General features: G+C 43.9%; 2 protein-coding genes across 3 annotated transcripts in view; one reads left to right on the top strand and one right to left on the bottom strand.

Moving 5' to 3' along the window:
• Nucleotides 1-796: 796 nt before the first annotated feature.
• mettl4 (methyltransferase like 4) lies at nucleotides 797-12522 on the bottom strand. 2 transcript variants are annotated; one of them, XM_021562965.2, is made up of 9 exons: nucleotides 12365-12522; nucleotides 11975-12041; nucleotides 8134-8199; nucleotides 7682-8042; nucleotides 7196-7265; nucleotides 6905-7079; nucleotides 6589-6695; nucleotides 5465-5556; nucleotides 797-1485 (listed from the first exon to the last, which is right to left on the bottom strand). In XM_021562965.2, the coding sequence occupies exons 1-9, from the start codon at nucleotides 12427-12429 to the stop codon at nucleotides 1265-1267; spliced, it is 1224 nt and encodes a 407-aa protein (XP_021418640.1). In that variant the 5' UTR covers nucleotides 12430-12522; the 3' UTR covers nucleotides 797-1264. The 2 variants fall into 2 exon arrangements, with proteins under 2 accessions (XP_021418640.1, XP_021418639.1); XM_021562964.2 differs by having other exon boundaries at nucleotides 11975-12520.
• A 327-nt stretch (nucleotides 12523-12849) lies between these two features.
• The window catches only part of smchd1 (structural maintenance of chromosomes flexible hinge domain containing 1), a 39830-nt gene continuing 30953 nt past the window's right edge, over nucleotides 12850-21726 (top strand). Inside the window, exons 1-10 of the mRNA XM_036944232.1 lie at nucleotides 12850-13100; nucleotides 13474-13549; nucleotides 13789-13947; nucleotides 14205-14287; nucleotides 14486-14619; nucleotides 15061-15175; nucleotides 15262-15381; nucleotides 15558-15724; nucleotides 16695-16788; nucleotides 17175-17388. Coding sequence (XP_036800127.1) covers nucleotides 12891-13100; nucleotides 13474-13549; nucleotides 13789-13947; nucleotides 14205-14287; nucleotides 14486-14619; nucleotides 15061-15175; nucleotides 15262-15381; nucleotides 15558-15724; nucleotides 16695-16788; nucleotides 17175-17388 — 1372 coding nt within the window. The 5' untranslated portion in view covers nucleotides 12850-12890. The remainder of the gene's footprint in view (nucleotides 13101-13473; nucleotides 13550-13788; nucleotides 13948-14204; nucleotides 14288-14485; nucleotides 14620-15060; nucleotides 15176-15261; nucleotides 15382-15557; nucleotides 15725-16694; nucleotides 16789-17174; nucleotides 17389-21726) is intronic.

The raw sequence follows: 21726 nt of genomic DNA, 5'->3' as shown, positions 1-21726 counted from the left end.
ACTCCTTTAATTCAATCTGTGATAAGTGTCCAATATCTGAGTCTACCTCTTTACCCAGACAGGAATACATTACATCTAACCTCTCATTCTGCTGTTTCTCATTCATGTTTTCCTCCTGTCGTGAGAGGAGGGAAAGAAATAGATGGAGGATGAGAAAGGGAGAAAGAAACAAAGAGAACGTGTAATGCGGAAATGATCCTGTTCTGGATTCATTAGTTAGTGATTGCTATGCTGTGTGCTGCAGTGGCTGTAACTCATCCTCATCTGGCTCTGTGACAGTCCCCCAGAGAAACTAAAGGCCCGTTAGAGTAGCCCCACCCTGCCCATACCTTATCCAGCCACACAGGGGAGGGGAGGAAGAGAGCCAAGGATGGATGAAGGTGTGAGAGGTGGCAAAAAAAAGTGTTTTGGCACCTTCCAAACTAGTAGGTAGGGATGGTGTGAGAATGACGTAATCTAACTGTTTATGGCTCAGGTACTGTTATTTGTTTGGTTCCTACATACAAACAGCAGACTCAGAGGCAGGCATGGCTCGCAGTGGAGCTGGTGGTCTCTCTCTGTAACCTGGATGACAGCCGCATTGTGCATTCCAAATGGCACCCTATTCCCTATGTAGAGCAGTGCTTTTGACCAGAGCTCTATAAAAGGGTGCCATTTGGGACACATGAAATAGCCATTGCACTCAGAAAAACACATCAAAAAGGGTGCAAGGTAATTCATATCTCTACAATGGGACAGGGCAAATGTCCTCACAAAATCAGAGCATCTTATGGCTGGGTCGAGTCATACAAAACAATAAAGTTTGGTTTCTTTATTCAACTCTTGGATTTAAATGGATACACATTACCCAACACATTTCAGCACATAAAACATGTACGTACACTTTGACAATTATTAAACCAGGCATTGTGCCAGCATAGCTCCATCATCAATGCACAACACACCACTCTGAGGTAACACACAGTTGTGTATCTGAACCGAACATAGAGCTATAGGTTATTAGCTTCAGCTCAAAACATCAACCTTGATCTGAGCTCCGGAGCGATGCACTTTCATCTCCCCTCCATCGCATCATGGGCTCTGTGATTCACCACCCCCAACATACTACGACCCAGAAACACAAATCAAGAGTCCCAAATGAAAGAAAATAACAGATCAAAGGAGATGGAGAGAGGGAGAGAGATTTGAGGGGCTCCTTGACTATGAAAACGAATTGGGATTTTGATGTGGAACGCTTCAACGGTATGCTATTAAACTGTGATGATTAGTCCGGTGTTGGAGGAGGTAGAGAGAAGTGAGGAGAGGACTCTCCATGTAAGGATCCTGTAGCCGTATCTGTGGGCTCGTCTGTGGGCTCCATGGTGTAATAACTGACATGCTGAAACTTGATCACCTCGTTGCCCCAGCTGGTCCATCCTGGCTGCAGGCTTCTGGCAAACAGCTCCAGGCACCGGGCGTCGGCACCCACGTACGGACTTAACACCTCTGTGGAGGGAAACAAAGAAATAGAACAGGGCACCTAGGGCTGGTCTATTGGTAGTGCTGCTGCCTCCAGACAGCAGGTAACCCCTTGAGGCACAGGTTATATCCCCAGTTCAGTCACTCAGTTTCTGAACTCTATTCCTCTATCTCCCCATCTCACATTCTAATATCTGTCAATAAAGAAGAGGGAGAGGATAGGGAGTTCAAGACATTTTAGATGTCCTCAGAGGAGATTAGAAATAATAGATTATTCTGATAGAAAGTACAAATCTGAGCAGGATCAGCCTATGGGGGTATTTAGCTGGTGCAGAAGGGGGAGTGGGGGCTTAATGTCTGGCTTGCCAATGAATGCTGGATTCGTGCATGGCGGTGTTCTGGCTGTCCTTGAGCGGGGGAACAATGGTGTTCCAGGAACAGCATTCCTGACCGACAGGGTTCACTTCTTCTCCGCCCCTGCGCTGGTGCTGTCTGCTCGCTCACATGCATGCTCACGCCCCAGTCACACACTCCACTCACCCTACACTAGGCAGGTTAATGAGTGCCAAAACCCCAGAGAGTCTAAGCCCCCTCCCTCAATCCCCCCCCCCAAACCTGCCCAGCCTACACCTCTCTTACGAAACATGTCAGAAAGAAAAAAGTTAGGGGGTGGGGGGGGGGGAGAAAGGCCAAACATGAAAAGCTCACAGACTAACACAGAAGAAACACTCTGATCGGTGACTCAGCCCGCAAAGTTTGGAGAGGGAATAAAAAGGTCTAATTATCTAAAAACTCAAGGCAAGAGAGGGGGTGTGAGACTTGCGGCTTGCCTCGCGGCTCAACTTAGCTCTTTGTGATGTTTCTCTCAGTGCTGCTGCCTTGAGTTTAGACCCTGCACATTCGGTGTAAATCCCAAATGGCAACCTATTCCCTATTTAGTGCACTACTTTTCCACCGGGACTCAAATGTAGTGCACTAAATAAGCATTAGTGTGCCGTTTGGGTTGTCACACTGATCCTGGGACAGCCAAGTTAAGGGTATTGATGACAGTGCTTGTTCTACTGCCCCACCTGATCTCAACCCATTCATTTTGAAAGTGAGGTATTTCAGGGAATTAATACTTTGAGTGAGTGGAGGTTATAAAACCACAAACACTCACAAATAATAAACTGCAGTGTGTGCGGTCCTGTGTGGCTCAGATGGTAAGTGCGTGGCCCTAGCAACGCCAAGGTCGAGGGTTGAAGTCTCACAGGGAACACAAATATTGATTCTCTCACTGTACTGTAAGTCGGTTTGGATAAAAGTGTTTGGTAAAAGCAGTTGGAATATGTACTCAATTGTCATACTTGAGTAAAAGTAAATGCTATAAATCAAATTACTTATATTACGCAAACCAGACGGCACAATTAAAATTATTTTTGTATTTACATACAGACGGGCACAGACATAATTTACAAACACAGTATTTGTGTTTAGGGAGTCTGCCAGATCAGAGGCAGTAGGAATGACAACGCATTATATTGATAGATGATTGCTGTCCTGCCTAAGCATTCGAAATATAACGAGTACTTTTGGGTGTCAGGGAAAATGTATGGAGTAAAAAGTACATATCTTCTTCAGGAATATAGTAGAGTAAAAGTTTTTTTTAAATATAAATGTAAAATACAGACACCTCCCCCAAAACTACTTAAGTAGTACTTTAAAGTAACATTTGCACTTTACACCACTGGCTAAAAGTGGTAGAAATACTGTACATATATCACCTTACTCAGCACCTCCAGCTGTGAGTGAGGAAAGTTATTTTCTCTGCCTTTCTCACCACCCCAGGACAGCGGGTAGCCTAGTGGTTAAAGTGTTGGGCCAGTAACCGAAATGTCGCTAGATCGAAACCCCGAGCCGTCAAGATTAAGAATCGGTCAATGTGCCCTTGAGCAAGGCACGTACCCCTAATTGCTCCAGGGTCGAGTTGGGATATACAAAAAAAAATAACATTTCCAATTCACACACACTTCTACATGTGAAATAGAACAAATATAAATCACTCACCATTATCTCAGGTTCTCTGAGTTTAAACAGTAGCACACATCTTTTCACAAGTCAATTAGAATCTCACACACGCTGGCTGGGTGCCATTGAATTGGGCGGGCACGAAGAGGGCACTGCCAATTAGCCGCTTATTACAATACAATGCTGGGAGGAAAATATTCAACTTTAGCTAATTACCAAAGTTTTTTGGAGCCACAATTAAAAGCAAACAGATTATTCACACTCTGAGGAGCATAAACACTTTTTTTCTGCCGTTTCGGCCATCTGGCGAGGATGTGTTTGGATCTCTGAGGTAGAGAGTGAGCGTTGGTGTCCCTCTGTATCCCTACTGCAGCTACACACACACACACACACACACACACGTCTGATGTCACTAACAGGATCACTGGGGGAGAGGGGGGGTAGAGAGCTATCGGATCACAGAGTCGCTCTCCGCTCCGCCCTCTGTTTAGGACATCCATGCTGTGATGTCATACTGAGGTCAGGGGTAAAGAGTTGGCCACTGCCTCCAGACCTGGCACATCCAAAACACTTGGGACTACATACACCACTTGTGCTCCAATCCCCTAACAGGGATATTGCCCTGTGGTAACAGTGACTGAGGAAGAGGACTTTGTGTTTTAGAAGGGGGCGGTTTAGAGACTTAGCACTGTGGATATTCACCATTTCAAGCTGTTGCATAAGAATCCACCAGAGGGGGTGTGAGAAAAGGACAGCAGCCCAAATCCTTTTCCCGCCCCTGGGTACTCCAGAGTGAATATTCAGCATTAATGCCCACGTCCGGAAGTTCCTTTTTGCCAACGGGTCGATAGAACCTTTCAGGATCAGAAAAGGTCCGCTCTATACCTCTTTATCACAGGTTATGTTAATGTGCCGTGGCACCTCTCCGCGGGACCAGCTCCTCTGACATTTCATCCCAGCAGCACTGCGTTCTACCATGCCCACCACAGCCTCCCTGCTACCCAGAGGGGTTGGAGGGGGATTCACTGGAAGCCAGAGACAGGGATGAGAAGGGGATGACGTCACCAAAAAGTGATATATCAAAACACACAATTCGGAATGACAGCGGCTCAAATGATGATGGGTTACTTGGCGAGTGTGAAATAGCGTGCTCTTTGAGTTTGACTGTGGACTTATCAATCATGGCTGGGGAAAAAAAACGATATCACACTGTTTTGCTGCAACTCTTGCCCAAGGCAAAGATACGGTGTGTTCTATTACTTATTATTTGTAACAATGAAAAGACAACGCTGTGAAACAAAGCGTAATTAGAAACTCATAATATATTCTCAACCCAATAGTTACAAAGCACAATGCAGTCATAACGAATTTAAATCTCACAATATCCTGCCACTTTCCCAGTCATCTTGTATATTCAGCTGACAGGGCACTGACAAACCTCTTCCTCTTGCTACCCAAGTAAATAAAACACGCATAAATCGCTTTCCCTGAAGAAGCAGAGAGTTGATGTCAAGCCCCACTCTACATAATCATTGTCTCATCATTGCTTTCTAAACAACATTGTACGGATCAGAGAAAAGGTTTGACTTGTTAACAATCAAAGGCCAATCAGGCCGTACAGCAGCACATCGTGACAAACTGGGGTCACAATTAGCCATTCGGACAGGTTAGAGCACAGACCTTGCAGCTGATGTCCTTCCGTTTAATAGCAAGGCATTGTCTTGTGCTTTTAAAGAGTGAGGGACAGAGAGTGAGTCAGTGAGAACAGAGCACTGACAGTTAGCGAGCCAGGTCAAAACACAGCAATCGCGGACACTTACGTCACAGTATTGCCCTCTAGTGGTGAAACTATTCAGTTCAATCATTTCTCCAATTATGAATTTCATTACTGGAACTGTATTCATTCATTCCTACGCACTTGGCTACCACATTACGTTCTTATGACGCTGACATACTTATGACGCTGTTGGTGGAACCAGGACGTGCTGGGAATACTGACCTGAGAGTGAAGGTTTATGGGAGTGTAGGGCCGATGGGACGCTGACGATCACACGTTGCTCCTCCATAGGGAGCTCTGTCTTCCTCAGAGAGCTGTAGAGGAGATGGAGAAAGCGCGTCATGTTTTGGAGGAGATCGAACATTCCAGTAATGAAAGAAAATACACAGGAGACTTAAAAAAAAGGTCCAATACAGCCATTGTTTTTTTTTTTATCTCAACGTTAAATCATTTCTGGGTAACAATTAAGTACCTCACAGTGATTGTTTTTAATTAAAATGGTCAAAAAGAAACAAAAATAGCTTCTTAGCAAGAGAGCAATATCTCAAGCAAGAATTTTGCTAAGACTGTCTGGGAATGGTTTTAGTAGAGGGGAAAACTGAAAACTGTTATTGGCAGAGAGGTTCGTAACTCTTTCTTATTGGTCTATTAACTAATTTACCACCTGGTGATGTCACCTGACAGCACTAAACTCAATTCCACCAAAACAGGCAGAAATTTCAGTGGGTCTTTTCAAACAGCTCTTACACGAAAAGGGCATTAACATAATTTTCACAATTTCACCGTATTATTCCAACCTTGGTGTGGAAATACTGCATATTTAAAATCCCGTTTTTGACTGCACCGGTCCTTTAAGAAATTCATGTAAAAAAAAAAAAAGTAGCCTCCCGAGTGGCACAGTGGTCTAAGGCACTGAATCGCAGTGCTAGCTGTGCCACTAGAGATTCTGGGTTCGAGTCCAGGCTCTGTCACAGCCGGCCACGACCGGGAGACCCATGGGGTGGCGCACAATTGGCCCAGCGTCGTCCGGTTTAGGTGAGGGCAGTGATGTTTTTGTCCCATCGCGCACTAGCGACTCCTGTGGCAGGCAGTGCACGCTGACAAGGTCGCCAGGTGTACGGTGTTTCCTCCGACACATTGGTGTGGCTGGCTTCTGCGTTAAGCGGGCATTGTATCAAGAAGCAGTGCGGCTTGGTTGGATTTCGGAGGATGCACGGCTCTCGACCTTGTTGCAGCGATGCAGCGATGAGACAAGACTGTAACTACTACCAGTTGGATAACATGAAATTGGGGAGAAAAAGGGGTAAAAAAAAATACAATGGAATAACATTTTTATTTTGTCACACCTGTGTGAGTGGTGTCCGCACCCACGATATCGACCAAGTACCAACACCTCGTAAGGCTTCTTATGCGGAGAATCCAGTGGAAACACATATTCCCCTGACCTGGTGACCTGAGGGCGAAAACGTAGACAATACATCAGAGAAAAATGCTTACGTTCATAAAGACCATATAGCTCATTTCAGAAGCAAATTCAACATTAGAGGTCCTAGATGAAACATGACCACTTTTACTATCACCATTTAGTAGTGTCATTTAAACTAAATAGATTTAAAACAACTATAATGACTTTGATAAATTCTAGGTTCCTTTCTGTTCTACCTTGACCCAGAACCACTCTGCCAGCACCTCCACACCCCAGTGTGGGTACAGCTCGTCCCTGACAAAGCGCAGGTGGCTGGGCCTGTTGGTCACCCAGGTGACCACCACACAGCCTGTGGAGGCCAGCAGTGGGACAGGGAGCCGTTTGAGCTGGGAGGAGGGCAGAAAGCTATACCTAGAGGTCAGCAGGAGAAATGCACAATATGGTCAAAACAGAATAAGAGGTTCGCAGAGTCATACATTGCAGTGGATGTCGCTTGGAATAAAATCACACTGAATAAGAACGCTGACCTGCCACTCCTTTTTACAGACTTGTTTTCCCATGGAGGATCCAGGACAATGAGGTCGAAAAACTTTCCATCTGCAAAATAATCAATTTTCTAAGACAGGGTTTCTCCAAACTAGGTCCTGGGACCCCTTCTGGGTGCACATTTGGTTTATTTGCCCTAGCACTACATCTGATTCAAATGATCAACTCAACATCAAGCTTTGATTATTTGAATCAGCTGTGTAATGCTTGAGGAAAAAAATGAAACCGTCACCCGGGAGGGGGGGTCCCAGGACCGAGTTTGGGAAACCTTGTTCTAAGACATTAGGCCTATACAGGCAGAGAGGATCCTTATTTAGTTCACTAAAGCCTTGCCTTCTCTCCACTCGATTCCTCAAAACATTTTTAGAGAGTTTAGGAGATTTATAAAGACAATGTATTTCTGCACTGACAAAACATAAAATCAGCAAACGCAAGCTCTTTATCATGATCAGGTTTTGTACACTCACAACCAACCAGGGGCTGCATTCTGGCAAAATCAGAGAGCAGGAAGGCACATCGTGGTGGGATAATGTATTTCTCTCCCATCAGCATCACCTCCATGGCAAAGTCCATACAATTCTCTGTGATCCGTGTGAACAGGTCAAGGTGTGTTGTACTACAGCCATCCTCAGACTCAATAAACTGAACTGGGTCCTCTCCATGTTCACTCACTAGAGGGAGCTCTTTAGCCATGTCACACAAGGCTGCCAGGTTGCATTCGTGGGAAGGCAGGGGACCCTCCTGAGCATCGTTGACCTCACTCAGGTACTCACAGGAGAGCCCAGCATCCACTAAGGATTTGGTCCCCTCCAAAATGGCAGACCTGATCTGGTCATAACACAATGATAAGCAGTGGTCAACAATAAAAAGTCTGAGTAATGGTAATGGGTAAACTAAGTAATGGTGAACATAAGATTACCTTGTGGTGGAAGGCCAATGAATCAATTTCTCCTTGGTTCAGATCATTGCATTTTCGTTTTCTTTTCTGTGGGATTTGAATATATCAAAAAGATCTGTGGTTAAAACAAAGGCGTTTCCCAGTGATAGTACCTGGCAAGTTAGCCCCACTCTCCAGACATGTCTAGTCAAGCATAGGTCCAAAAGACTTAACAGCTTCTACCCCCAAGCCATAAGACTCCGGAACAGCTAATCAAATGGCTATCTGGACTATTTGCATTTGTATGGAGGAGGAGGTGTGATGGTGCTTTGTTGGTGACACGGTCTGATTCATTTAGAATTCAAGGCACACTTAACCAGCAAGGCTACCACAGCATTCTGCAGCAATGCGCCATCCCTTCTGGTTTGTGCTTAACAGGACAATGACAGGCCATTGACAATGACCCAACACAACTCCTGGCTGTTAAGGGCTATTTGACCAAGTAGGAGAGTGATGGAGTGCTGCGTCAGATGACCTGGCCTCCACAATCACCCAACCTCAATCCAGTTGAGTTGGACTGCAGAGTGAAGGAAAAGCAGCCTACTAGTGATCAGCATGTGTGGGAACTCCTTCAAGACTGTTGGAAAAGCATTCCAGGTGAAGCTGGTTGAGAGAATGCCAAGAGTGTGCAAAGCTGTCATCAAGGCAAAGGGTGGTTACTTTGAAGAATCTAAAATATATTTTGATTTGTTTAACAGTTATTTGGTTACTACATGATTCCATGTGTTTTCATAGTTTTGATGTCTTCACTATTATTCTACAATGTAGAAATTAGTAAAAAATAACGAAAAACCCTTGAATGAGTAGGTGTGTCCAAACTTTTGACCGGTACCATACATATGACCTTAATTACCTCGGCTAACCTGTGCCCCCGCACATTGACTCTGTACCGGTATGTACACTGCTCAAAAAAATAAAGGGAACACTTAAACAACACAATGTAACTCCAAGTCAATCACACTTCTGTGAAATCAAACTGTCCACTTAGGAAGCAACACTGATTGACAATACATTTCACATGCTGTTGTGCAAATGGAATAGACAACAGGTGGAAATTATAGGCATTTAGCAAGACACCCCCAATTAAGGAGTGGTTCTGCAGGTGGGGACAACAGACCACTTCTCAGTTCCTATGCTTCCTGGCTGATGTTTTGGTCACTTTTGAATGCTGGCGGTGCTTTCACTCTTTCACTCTAACCCACACAAGTGGCTCAGGTAGTGCAGCTCATCCAGGATGGCACATCAATGCGAGATGTGGCAAGGTTTGCTGTGTCTGTCAGCGTAAGTGTCCAGAGCATGGAGGCGCTACCAGGAGACAGGCCAGTACATCAGGAGACGTGGAGGAGGCCGTAGGAGGGCAACAACCCAGCAGCAGGACCTCTACCATCGCCTTTGTGTAGGGAGGAGCAGGAGGAGCACTGCCAGAGCTCTGCAAAATGACCTCCAGCAGGCCACAAATGTGCATGTGTCTGCTCAAACGGTCAGAAACAGACTCCATGAGGGTGGTATGAGGGCCCGACATCCACAGGTGGGGGTTGAGCTTACAGCCCAACACCGTGCAGGACGTTTGGCATTTGCCAGAGAACACCAAGATTGGCAAATTCACCATTGGCGCCCTGTGCTCTTCACAGATGAAAGCAGGTTCACACTGAGCACATGTGACAGACGTGACAGTCTGGAGACGCCGTGGAGAACATTCTGCTGCCTGCAACATCCTCCAGCATGACCGGTTTGGCGGTGGGTCAGTCATGCTGAGGGGTGGAATTTCTTTGGGGGGCCGCACAGCCCTCCATGTGCTCGCCAGAGGTAGCCTGACTGCCATTAGGTACCGAGATGAGATCCTCAGACCCCTTGTGAGACCATATGCTGGTGTGGTTGGCCCTGGGTTCCTCCTAATGCAAGACAATACTAGACCTCATGTGGCTGGAGTGTGTCAGCAGTTCCTGCAAGAGGAAGGCATTGATGCTATGGACTGGCCCGTGGTTTTCCACTTTAATTTTGAGTGTAACTCCAAATCCAGACCTCCATGGGTTGATAAATTTGATTTCCATTGATAATTTGTGTGATTTTGTTGTCAGCACATTCAACTATGTAAAGAAAAAAGTATTTAATAAGAATATTTCATTCATTCAGATCTAGGATGTGTTATTTTAGTGTTCCCTTTATTTTTTGGAGCAGTGTATATAGCCTCATTACTATTATTTTATTGTTGCTCTTGAAATGTGTTATTTTTCTAACGTTCTTACTTCAGTTTTTTTTAGTAAATACTTAACACTATTTTCTTAAAACTGCATTGTTGGTTAAGGTCTTATAAGTAAGCATTTCACTAAGGTCTACACCTTTGCGGCTGTATTCATCGACCTGGCCAAGGCTTTCGACTCTGTCAGTCACCACATTCTTATCAGCAGACTCAACAGCCTCGCAATGACTGCCTCGCATGGTTCACCAACTACTTCTCAGACAGAGTTCAGTGTGTCAAATCAGAGGGCCTATTGTCCAGGCCTCTGGCAGTCTATGGGGGTGCCACAGGGTTCAATTCTCGGGCCGACACCTTTCTCGGTATACATCAATGATGTCGCTCTTGCTGTTGGTCATTCTCTCATCCACCTCTATGCAGACGATACCACTCTGTATACTTCTGTCCATTCTTTGGACAATGTGTTAACTAACCTCCAGACAAGCTTCAAAGCCATAAACTCTCCTTCCGTGGCTTCCAACTGCTCTTAAATGCAAGTAAAACTAAATGCATGCTCTTCAACCGATCGCTGCCTGCACATGCCCGCCCAGCATCACTACTCTGGAAGGTTCTGACTTAGAAAATGTGGACAACTAGAAATACCTAGGTGTCTGGTTACTGTAAACTCTCCTTCCAGACTCACATTAAGCATCTCCAATCCAAAATTAAATCTAGAATCGGCTTCCTATTTTTCACTCATGCTGCCAAACATACCCTCGTAAAACGGACTATCCTGTCGATCCTTGACTTCGGCGATGTCATTTACAAAATAGCCTCCAACACTCTACTCAGCAAACTGGATGCAGTCTATTACAGTGCCATCCGTTTTGTCACCAAAGCCCCATATACTACCAACCACTGCGACCTGTATGCTCTCGTTGGCTGACCCTCGCTTCACATTTGTCACCAAACCCACTGGCTCCAGGTCATCTATAAGTCTTTGCTAGGTAAAGCCCTGCCTTATCTCAGCTCACTGGTCACCATAGCAACACCCACCCATAGCACACGCTCTAGCAGGTATATTTCACTGGTCACCCCCAAAGCCAATTCCTCCTTTGGCCACCTTTCCTTCCAGTTCTCTGCTGCCAATAACTGGAAGGAATAGCAAAAATCACTGACGCTGGAGAGCCATATCTCCCTCACTAACTTTAAGTTCCAGCTGTCAGAGGAGCTCACAGATCACTGCACATAGCCCATCTGTAAATAGCCCATCCAACTACCTCATCCCCCATACTGTTTTTTTTTTTTGTGCTAATTTGCACCCCAGTATCTCTACTTGCACATTCATCTTCTACACATCTATCACTCCAGAGTTTAATTGCTAAATTGTAATTATTTTGCCACTATGGCCTATTTATTGGCAGCCAGTGAAAAATGCACACACATACACCACACACACAGAACATAACCTCATGAGCTTAGTTCAACTGTCACACTGCATTAGAACATAAAATATAAGCTTATTTTTCTCCAATGTTTGTAAACATTGTAAACATAAACAAACACTGTATAGCCTCATAACATCAGGTTAAAACAATACTGTTGATACCATGGATGGTCAGTCCTTGCATCCATAGCACAATTTACCTTTGATGGTTTACAATCCACTGTAGTTTTATTCTCACTCCTCTGTAGTGCTGCATTCGAGACGGTACTGTCGTTTGTGGTCACAGTACAACTTGATTTAACACTAACGTGAGACTTTAAAATCTGAAAACACTCATGTTTAAAACAACATTTAAAATGCGACTTCCCACTGGCTGCTTTCCTCTCCGAAGTAACGTTACATAGTTGGACACCCTTGTCGACAAGTGAACAAGCATCCAACAGCCACCCGTTGGCATTTCTAAACACAATCGACATAGCCAATCTGGTTGGCAAACTACTTTCTCCTAACTCTCTCTTTGATATCTTTACATGCCGTGAGTGTCCATAAGCGTACCTTGTGGGGGTGACTAGCTTGCTAACGTTACTTACACATTTCGTTTCTTTGCTGGGTTTCCTACTTTCTCTACTTGGACATTATTGCTGTGCGCCGCCATGATGATTGTCTATCGTCACGTGCATTCGCCAAACCTGTGGCATATTCAATACGTCGATTCTGTTGTAAAACCTTTCTTAAACGGAACGAAAACGGGAGGGACAACCCAGGGGCGGACACCCCGGGTGCAGATTTCGTTTACTTCCGTTTGGTTCCTCGTAACAGACCAAAAGTTTTGCAACGGAATTCAACCAATGAATACACCCCAGCGCGTTTCCACATCCACAAAGTTGAAATTGGCTATATCATAAAGAAATAATGAAAACAAAAATAGATTTTTGGTGTAAATTGGATTTTATAGTTATGCATAATGTTAGCAGTTTGGTTAGGGTTAAATGTGAAAATAAATTGTCGAAATAGGCGGGGTTTAGGATTTTGCTGCAACTAGTGACGACACAGCCCACGCGATAGATGCGCAGTACATTGCGCATACTCACGACTTCTTTCACCTGAAGAAGAAACATGGCAGAGTCGGAAGGTGTGACAACGTCTGCTGTTGCCAATAGCAATAGAACACACATTTCACAGAGTAAAAATGGAGTTAACGGGTCAGATAAACCACATAAAAGTGTGGTAATATTCGACTGTCGTCCGGAAAGACACGACGCAATGGAGAGAGTTCTGGACATAAATGGCTTGGACTTCAACGACTTCCTTCAAGTTGTATCGAAGGTACAGTAGCTAGCTAGCTAGCTAAAGTCGTTAGTTATCCAGATATATGTTAGCCAGACAGCTGCCTGCTTGATTGCAAATTTGCAACAGCTGGCTCTTGAAAATTAATGAGTTCCCACGATTATTGACATTTAACTAGCAGCTCATTCGATAGCTTGGCTAGGTGGCGGATCATGGGAAGTGCATTGATCCAAAAATATAGCTGTCATTTGCCAATTTAATGTTTTAATGAAATTGTTAATAGCTTGCTAGCACGTGTTATATGCAAGTGTTATAAGCAAGTGTTATAAACAAGTTGTCAATACAATATCTAAACCATTCACCAAATTATCAAAACTTGTATATCTAACAACTATTTTCCATGTGTTGTTAGGAATTTGCCATTCCTTCCAACGAAACGTTTGTCTTGACAACAACGGACAGAAAAGGAATAGATTTTGACAGATATGGTAAGTGACATTCCAGTCAGGGCTACCAGGTGTAGTGCTAGAAAGAAATGCCAAAGGGAAATGCCAGTCATCAACTTTTTAATTGATAATTTAAAATAATAGGCATGTTACTTGGATCAATCAGTGAAAATGTTTTTGGTATACTAATAGTCAGGCATTGGGTCACAAATATGCCTTTTATACAAGGGGAATAAGAGGTGAGCGACTACGTTATGTTGTTGATATGTCATCTCTTTCAGAGAATCTTCAACAAGGAAACACTCTCCACCTGTTGCAGACCGAGGACCAGATCCTGCCCGTGGCAACTAAGGAACACATTGTGTTTCTCCCTCACTATGACACACTGGTCCAGAGTGGCATGTATGAGTACTACGCTAGTGAGGGCCAGAATTCTTTACGTGAGTGCCTCTGAAATACTGTACCTTCTCCAGCCCAAACCAACAATATTACAGTCCTGTGTGTATTCATTAGCTGTGTTCACACTGCACCACACTGAATGAAATGTCTATGCTCAGCACTTACAACCAATTTTCTACTCTGTGACGCTTTGAAGTTACTGGCCCGGGCTGATTTTGTTCCAGAAGAAGCTGTGTTAAAAGGCCTATAGTTAATTAAAGCCTTGCCCCCCCCCCCCCCCCCCCCCCCCCCCCAACAGCGTATGCCTTTGCAGAACTAATCGACAATGCACTGTCAGCTACATCGCACAACACAGGAGTGAGGACCATAGACATCCGATTGGTGAGATACTACTGTGGATTAAAAAAATAATTTTTACTCTCCCTATTTTTCTAACAATTGTAAACCTCATATGGTCTTGAATGAATGTGATGCATAAGTATTATGATGTTTTCATATAAAGGTCAGTGTTCTGCACCCCTACAGTATTGATGGAATGGGACACAGAGGTAGTTGATTGTTTCTCATCTCTTCCCCCAGCTGTTTGATGAGTCCTTGGGGAAACATGCAGTGGTTATCATGGACAATGGCTGTGGAATGACCTCCAAACAGCTTAATAACTGGGCTGTGTACAGGCTCTCCAAATTCAGCAGGGAAAGCGGCATGTTTTCAAGGTTGGTTTAGCAAGAGTAGGGCCAGGAGTTTTTCCACATCACTCGATCTGACCTGTTCAGGTGTCTCGATCAGACAATGCAGTCAGACCCATCTCCAGAGTGGCGCAGAGGTCTAAGGCACTGCATCTCAGTGCGAGACATCACGACAGACCCTGGTTCGATCCTGGGCTGTATCGCAACCGGTCGTGATCAGGAGTCCCCTAGGGTGGCGAACAATTGGCCCAGCGTCTTCTGGGTTCGGGGAGGGTTTGGCCGGGGTAGGCCGTCATTGTAAAATAAGAATTTGTTCTTAACTGACTTGCTAAGTTACATTTTTTTAAATGACTCACAGTAAATGTATATTAAAATGCACTTTCCAAATAATTAAGTATACACTTGAAGTTCGTTTTTGGTGCTTTCTATGTATCTATCGTCAGTGATTATCCTGTTTTGTCTCACTAGTGATCATGCAGGGTATGTTCGCCCTGATCCAGTCGCTCGCAGTCTCAACAGTGATATATCATATTTTGGAGTAGGAGGGAAACAAGCAGTGTTCTACATTGGACAGTCAACCAGGGTAAATGTTCCTCTGTGTTCTACCATATTCCCCTAATGGACTGTGATGCGCTACTATATGACTTGATATCTCTGTCTTTGTTAAAGATGATCACCAAACCAGCGGGCTCCCCAGATGTCCATGAACTCATCATTTCAAAAGAAGAATTTGAGAGGAAGGAGCGGAACAAGGAAGATATTTACAGTGGTTTCATCAGAAACCGGAAGGTAAGGGAGGAATCCAGCCTGAACTCCCAGATCACTCAAAATGTTGATGTGATCTCCGAAAGGCGTCCTCAATCCGTCCATTTGGAACTTTCAGTATCGGTGGCAAACTGCTATAACCTTCCCTCAGTGGCCATCCTCTATTTAATGAAAGCCATGTTCAATTCTCCACCCCGCAGATGGCTGACTCGTCCCACGTGAGAGACGACGAGGAGCGCTTCCTCCATGGGCTGATCGCTGAGGAGGTGGGAAAGGACAGCTTCACGGCCGTGGTGGTTACGGGAATCCAGCCTGAACATGTCACCTTCCTCAAGCAGGACTTCCACCTGTGGACCAGAGAACTGGCGTGAGTCTGCTCACCCGTCTGGCGATCCCAATATTATTTAATTGAGAAGGTATAAGGGCATTCCATAGAGACAGCGTGTGAGAAGTCATGGTCCAATGACTGTACCTGCTAGCAGCATGTGTCCAGTGTCCGAAGCTATATCATAATAGTCGGTAGATGGCTCCATTTGGATAATCACTGTTTGCGTCGCCGAACAAGAAACTATTAAAATCCAGTTTTTCGATTTCCCCCTCCCCAAATCAACACCAAACATGGATTCTGTTCCATACCTGTTTGTCATGTTAATCAGCCTCGCAATATGGGCACCATGCTGCCCCAGACTGGAAGTACAGGAAATGTGTGCACGCAAAGACAGAAAAAAAACGATGGGGATCCATATTAGATGTTGCTTTGGTAGCATCTAAAAACTGGATTTAATAGTTCACTGCTCAGCGACGCAAAGGGCGACTCCAATATACCGATTTATGGGTGAAGCTTCAGACGCGTGACAAATGTTGCTAGCAGGTATAGACATTGGACCATGATTTCTCAGACGTTGTCTCAGGTATGAAACACAGACCAGTGTAGACACAAAGTGAGAACCCAACATAGAATCCATGTTTGGTGTTGATTTGGGGAGGGGGAATCTGAACTGGATTTGAATAGTTTCTTGTTCACTGCTCGGCGACGCAAACAGTGATTCTCCAATTGGAGCCATCTACCGACTATTATGGGTGTAGCTTCGGACGCGGGACACATGCTGCTAGCAGGTACAGTCATTGGACCATAGCTTATCTCACACGCTTTCATTATGGAACACCCTTAGACCATGTCTCATTAATTAGAGGTATAGTATTGGGATACCGCCTGCCCTGCACCGTCCCAAATAGCCACCACCACCTTTCAATCCAATTGGTTGTTGTCCTCTTTTGATTTTACTCTTTGAAATCCATTAACAAGTTATTGAAATTACAATCTGCTTTGTTTTCAGCCACTTGTATCACTACTACATTCACGGCCTAAATGGGAATGACATGAAAGCCTCCTACCGAAACTCTGATTGTGTTTCCAACATTGACATTCAGGTAAGATTGTCATTGTATTTAAATAACCATGTAATTATGTTATTTTATGGTAGTGCTACAGACAATAGTCATCCAAGAGCATCTATTCAATCTTTGTTTTATAACTCTTATTTTATTTTACATTTATAACTCTTATTTTATAACTCTTATTTTATTTTACCTTTATTTAACTAGGCAAGTCAGTTAAGAACAAATTCTTATTTTCAATGACGGCCTAGGAACAGTGGGTTAACTGCCTGTTCAGGGGCAGAACGACAGATTTGTACCTTGTCAGCTCGGGGATTTGAACTTGAAACCTTTCGGTTACTAGTCCAACTCTCTAACCACTAGGCTACCCTGCCGCCTCTAATTTTGTGGTACTATATTGATATTTATCTACTGTTCAGATCTCTCTGCTGGAGAAGTTCCCCAAGATCCCTCGCATGGTGAACCTCCGAGAGATCGACAACGACATGCAGACGCTCTACATCAACACGTCGGCTGACACATTCGAGTTCAAGGCCTGCACAGACGTTGACGGAATAGTGGAGGGGATCCTGAGGTACCACCCCTTCCTCTATGACAGGGAGACCTACCCCGAAGACCCCTATGCCATACCAGGTAACCTAGGCTGTACCCCAAATGGTACCCTATTCCCTACATAGTGCACTAATTTTCACCAGAACCTAATAGGCATTGACTGCTATGTGTAGAGGGTTGCTGTCAGATGTTTGGACACATTGGTCACGGTCAAGTTTTTAAATTGCAGTAGTTCACAGTTAAGCTTTTAAAGTCTTGTGAAAATCTCAAATCTCATACCTGAAGAATGTTGTTGACTCGTCCTTTACTAGTTGTGGCCAAAGCATAAATTTGAGAACCCACTCAGTAAAATCCTATCTCAAACTTAAAAAAATTAAAATAGCTTGGAATTTCTTGACATTTTATTCAACTAGGCAAGTCAGTTAAGAAGACATTCATATTTACAATGACAGACGACAAAAAGGCAAAAGAACTCCTGCGGGGAAGGGGGCTGGGATTAAAAATAAAAATATAAAAAATAAATAACATAAAATGTCACAAGAATGACATCATTCTCCAGTGTGGAAAGGAGACTAAAGGAGACACAGGCTCAGGAGGGCGCACAAACACGGTAGCAAGCCAATCGATCCATAGTTTGTTAGTTGCTGTATAGGAAAGAGGACAAAGCCTATCTCGCCAGTCACTTCTATTTCAAACTACATAGAACAGAAATAGAAACGCAACACTTTCAATGATTTGACTGAGTTACAGTTCATGTAAGGAAATCAGTCAATTAAAATACATTCATTAGGCCCTAATCTATGGATTTCACATCACTTGGCTCGGAGTAATTAAAACTCTTTTTTCAACCACTCCACAAATTTCTTGTTAACAAACTATAGTTTGGCAAGTCGGTTAGGACATGTACTTTGTGCATGACACACGTAATTTTTCCAACAATTGTTAACAGACAGATTATTTCACTTATTCACTGTATCACAATTCCAGTGGGTTAGAAGTTTACATACACTAAGTTGACTGTGCCTTTAAACCGCTTGGAAAATGTCTGAAAATGATGTCATGGCTTTAGAAGCTTCTGAAAGGCTAATTTACATCATTTGAGTCAATTGGAGGTGTACCTGTGGATGTATTTCAAGGCCTACCTTCACACTCAGTGCCTCTTTGCTTGACATCATGGGAAAATCAAAAGAAATCAGCCAAGACCTCAGAAAAAAAATTGTAGACCTCCGCAAGTCTGGTTCATCCTTGGGAGTAATTTCCAAACACCTGAAGGTACCACGTTCATCTGTACAAACAATAGTACGCAAGTATAAACACCATGGGACCACGCAGCCGTCATACCACTCAGGAAGTAGACGCGTTCTGTCTCCTAGAGATGAACGTACTTTGGTGTGAAAAGTGCAAATCAATACCTGAACAACAGCAAAGGACCTTGTGAAGATGCTGGAGGACACAGGTAAAAAAGTATCTACAGTAAAATGAGTCCTATATAAACAACCTGAAAGGCCGCTCAGCAAGGAAGAAGCCACTGCTCCAAAACCGCCATAAAAAAAGACAGACTACGGTTTGCAACTGCACATGGGGACTTTTTGGGGAACTGTCCTCTGGTCTGATGAAACAAAAATAGAACTGTTTGGCCAGAATGGCCATCGTTATGTTTGGAGGATAAGGGGGAGGCTTGCAAGCTGAAGAACACCATCCCAACCATGAAGCACATGGGTGGCAGCATCATGTTGTGGGGGTGCTTTGCTGCAGGAGAGACTCATTTCATGAGAAAGGAAAATTATGTGGATGTATTGAAACGTTTCAAGACATCAATCAGGAATTTAAAGCTTGGTCACAAATGGGTCTTTCAAATGGACAATGACCCCAAGCATACTTCCAAAGTTGTGGCAAAATGGCTTAAGGACAACAAAGTCATGGTATTGGCGTGGCCATCACAAAGCCTTGACCTCAATCCTATAGAAAATGTGTGGGCAGAACTGAAAAGGCGTGTGCGAGCATGGAGGCCTACAAACCTGACTCAGTTACACCAGCTCTGTCAGGAGGAATGGGCCAAAATTCACCCACCTTATTGTGGGAAGCTTGTGGAAGGCTACATACAACATTTGACTCAAGTTAAACAATTTAAAGGCAATGCTACCAAGTACTAATTGAGTACAGTCGTGGCCAAAAGTTTTGAGAATGACACAATCATTTTCACAGTCTGCTGCCTCAGTTTGTATGATGGCAATTTGCATATACTCCAGAATGTTATGAAAAGTGATCAGATGAATTGCAATTAATTGCAAAGTCCCTCTTTGCCATGCAAATGAACTGAATCCCCCAAAAACATTTCCACTGCTTTACAGTCTTGCCACAAAAGGACCAGCTGACATGTCAGTGATTCTCTCGTTAACACGTGTGAGTGTTGACGAGGACAAGGCTGGAGATCACTCTGTCATGCTGATTGAGTTCTAATAACAGACTGGAAGCTTCAAAAGGAGGGTGGTGCTTGGAATCACTGTTCTTCCTCTGTCAACCATGGTTACCTGCAAGGAAACTCATGCCATCATCATTGCTTTGTACAAAAAGGGCTTCACATGCAAGAATATTGCTGCCAGTAAGATTGCACCTAAATCAACCATTTATCAAATCATCAAGAACTTCAAGGAGAGTGGTTCAATTGTTGTGAAGAAGGCATCAGGGCGCCCTAGATAGTCCAGCAAGCGCCAGGACTCTCTCCTAATGTTGATTCAGCTGCGGGATCGGGGCACCACCAGTACAGAGCTTGCTCAGGAATGGCAGCAGGCAGGTATGAGTGCATCTGCATGCACAGTGAGGCAAATACTTTTGGAGGATGGCCTGGTGTCAAGAAGGGCAGCAAAGAAGCCACTTCTCTACAGGAAGAACATCAGGGACAGACTGATATTCTGCAAAAGGTACAGGGATTGGACTGCTGAAGACTGAGGTAAAGTCATTTTCTCTGAATCCGCTTTCCGAATTGTTTGAGGCATCTGTAAAAATGCTTGTCCGGAGAAGACAAGGTGAGCGCTACCATCAGTCCTGTGTCATGCCAAAAGTAATGCATCCTGAGACCATTCATGTGTGGGGTTGCTTCTCAGCCAAGGGAGTGGGCTCACTCAAAATGTTGCCTAAGAACACAGCCATGAATAAAGAATGGTACCAACACATCCTCAGAGAGCAACTTCTCCCAACCATCCAGGAACAGTTTGGTGACGAACAATGCCCTTTCCAGCATGATGGAGCACCTTGCCATAAGACAAAAGTGATAACTAAGAGGCTCTGGGAACAAAACATCGATATTTGGGTCCATGGCCAGGAAACTCCCCAGACCTTAATCCCATTGAGAACTTGTGGTCAATCTTCAAGAGGCGGGTGGACAAACAAAACCCCACAAATTCTGACAAACTCCAAGCATTGATTATGCAAGAATGGGCTGCCATCAGTCAGGATGTGGCCCAGAAATGAATTGACAGCATGCAAGGGCGGATTGCAGAGTTCTTGAAAAAGAAGGTTCAACACTGCAAATATTGACTCTTTGCATCAACTTCATGTAATTGTCAATGAAAGCCTTTGACACTTGTGAAATGCTTGTAAGTATACTTCAGTATTCCATAGTAACATCTGACAAAAATATCTAAAGGCACTGAAGCAGCAAACTTTGTGGAAATTAATACTCAAACATTTTGGCCACGATGTAAACTTCTGACCTACTGGGAATGTGATGAAAGAAATAAAAGCTGAAATAAATCATTTTCTCTACTATTATTCAGACATTTCACATTTTAAAAATAGTGGTGATCCTAACTGACCTAAGATGTTTAATCCTAGTAAAAATTACGTATCAGGAATTGTGAAACTGAGTTTAAATGTATTTGGCTAAGGTGTATGTAAACTTCCAACTTCAACTGTATGAATCTGTTGGTCACAAAAAAAAGTAGGGCCGTGGATTAAAAAAACATAATAAATTCTCGGTATCTGGTGTGACCCCCATTTGCCTCATGCAGTTCTACGCATCTCCTTGACATAGACTTGATCAGGTTGATTGTGGCCTGCTGAATATTAGCTCAATCCTCTTCAATGGCTGTGTAAAGTTGCTGGATATTGGCGGGAACTGGAGCATGCTGTTGTATACGTCGATCCAGAGTATCCCAACCATGCTCAATGAGTGGTGACATGTCTGATGAGTATGCAGGCCATGGAGTGACTGGGACATTAAAATCAAATTGTATTAGTCACATGTGCTGAATATGACCAGTGTAGACCTTACAGTGAAATGCTTACTTATGACCCCCTAACCAACAGTGTAGCTTAAAAAATATATACAAATATGTATGTGATAAAAGTAACAAGTAATTAAAGAGCAGCAGGAAAAATATAACAACATGTACAGAGTTAATGTGCAGGGGAACCAGT

Source organism: Oncorhynchus mykiss, chromosome 15 (assembly GCF_013265735.2).
Source record: "Oncorhynchus mykiss isolate Arlee chromosome 15, USDA_OmykA_1.1, whole genome shotgun sequence".
Classification (NCBI taxonomy): Eukaryota; Metazoa; Chordata; class Actinopteri; order Salmoniformes; family Salmonidae; genus Oncorhynchus; species Oncorhynchus mykiss.
The sequence above is the reverse complement of the archived record's forward strand: the minus strand, read 5'-3'. Positions and strand labels throughout refer to the sequence as shown.

Excerpts from the sequence above, each read along its gene's own strand:
- mettl4 (XM_021562964.2), bottom strand. The coding sequence starts at position 12,250 with ATGTCGATTGTGTTTAGAAATGCCAACGGGTGGCTGTTGGATGCTTGT. Across the intron at positions 7,266-7,681 it reads AATGCAGCCCCTGGTTGGTT|ATGGAAAGTTTTTCGACCTC; the intron begins GTGAGTGTACAA and ends ATTATTTTGCAG. Across the intron at positions 6,696-6,904 it reads CAGAGTGGTTCTGGGTCAAG|GTCACCAGGTCAGGGGAATA; the intron begins GTAGAACAGAAA and ends TTTCGCCCTCAG.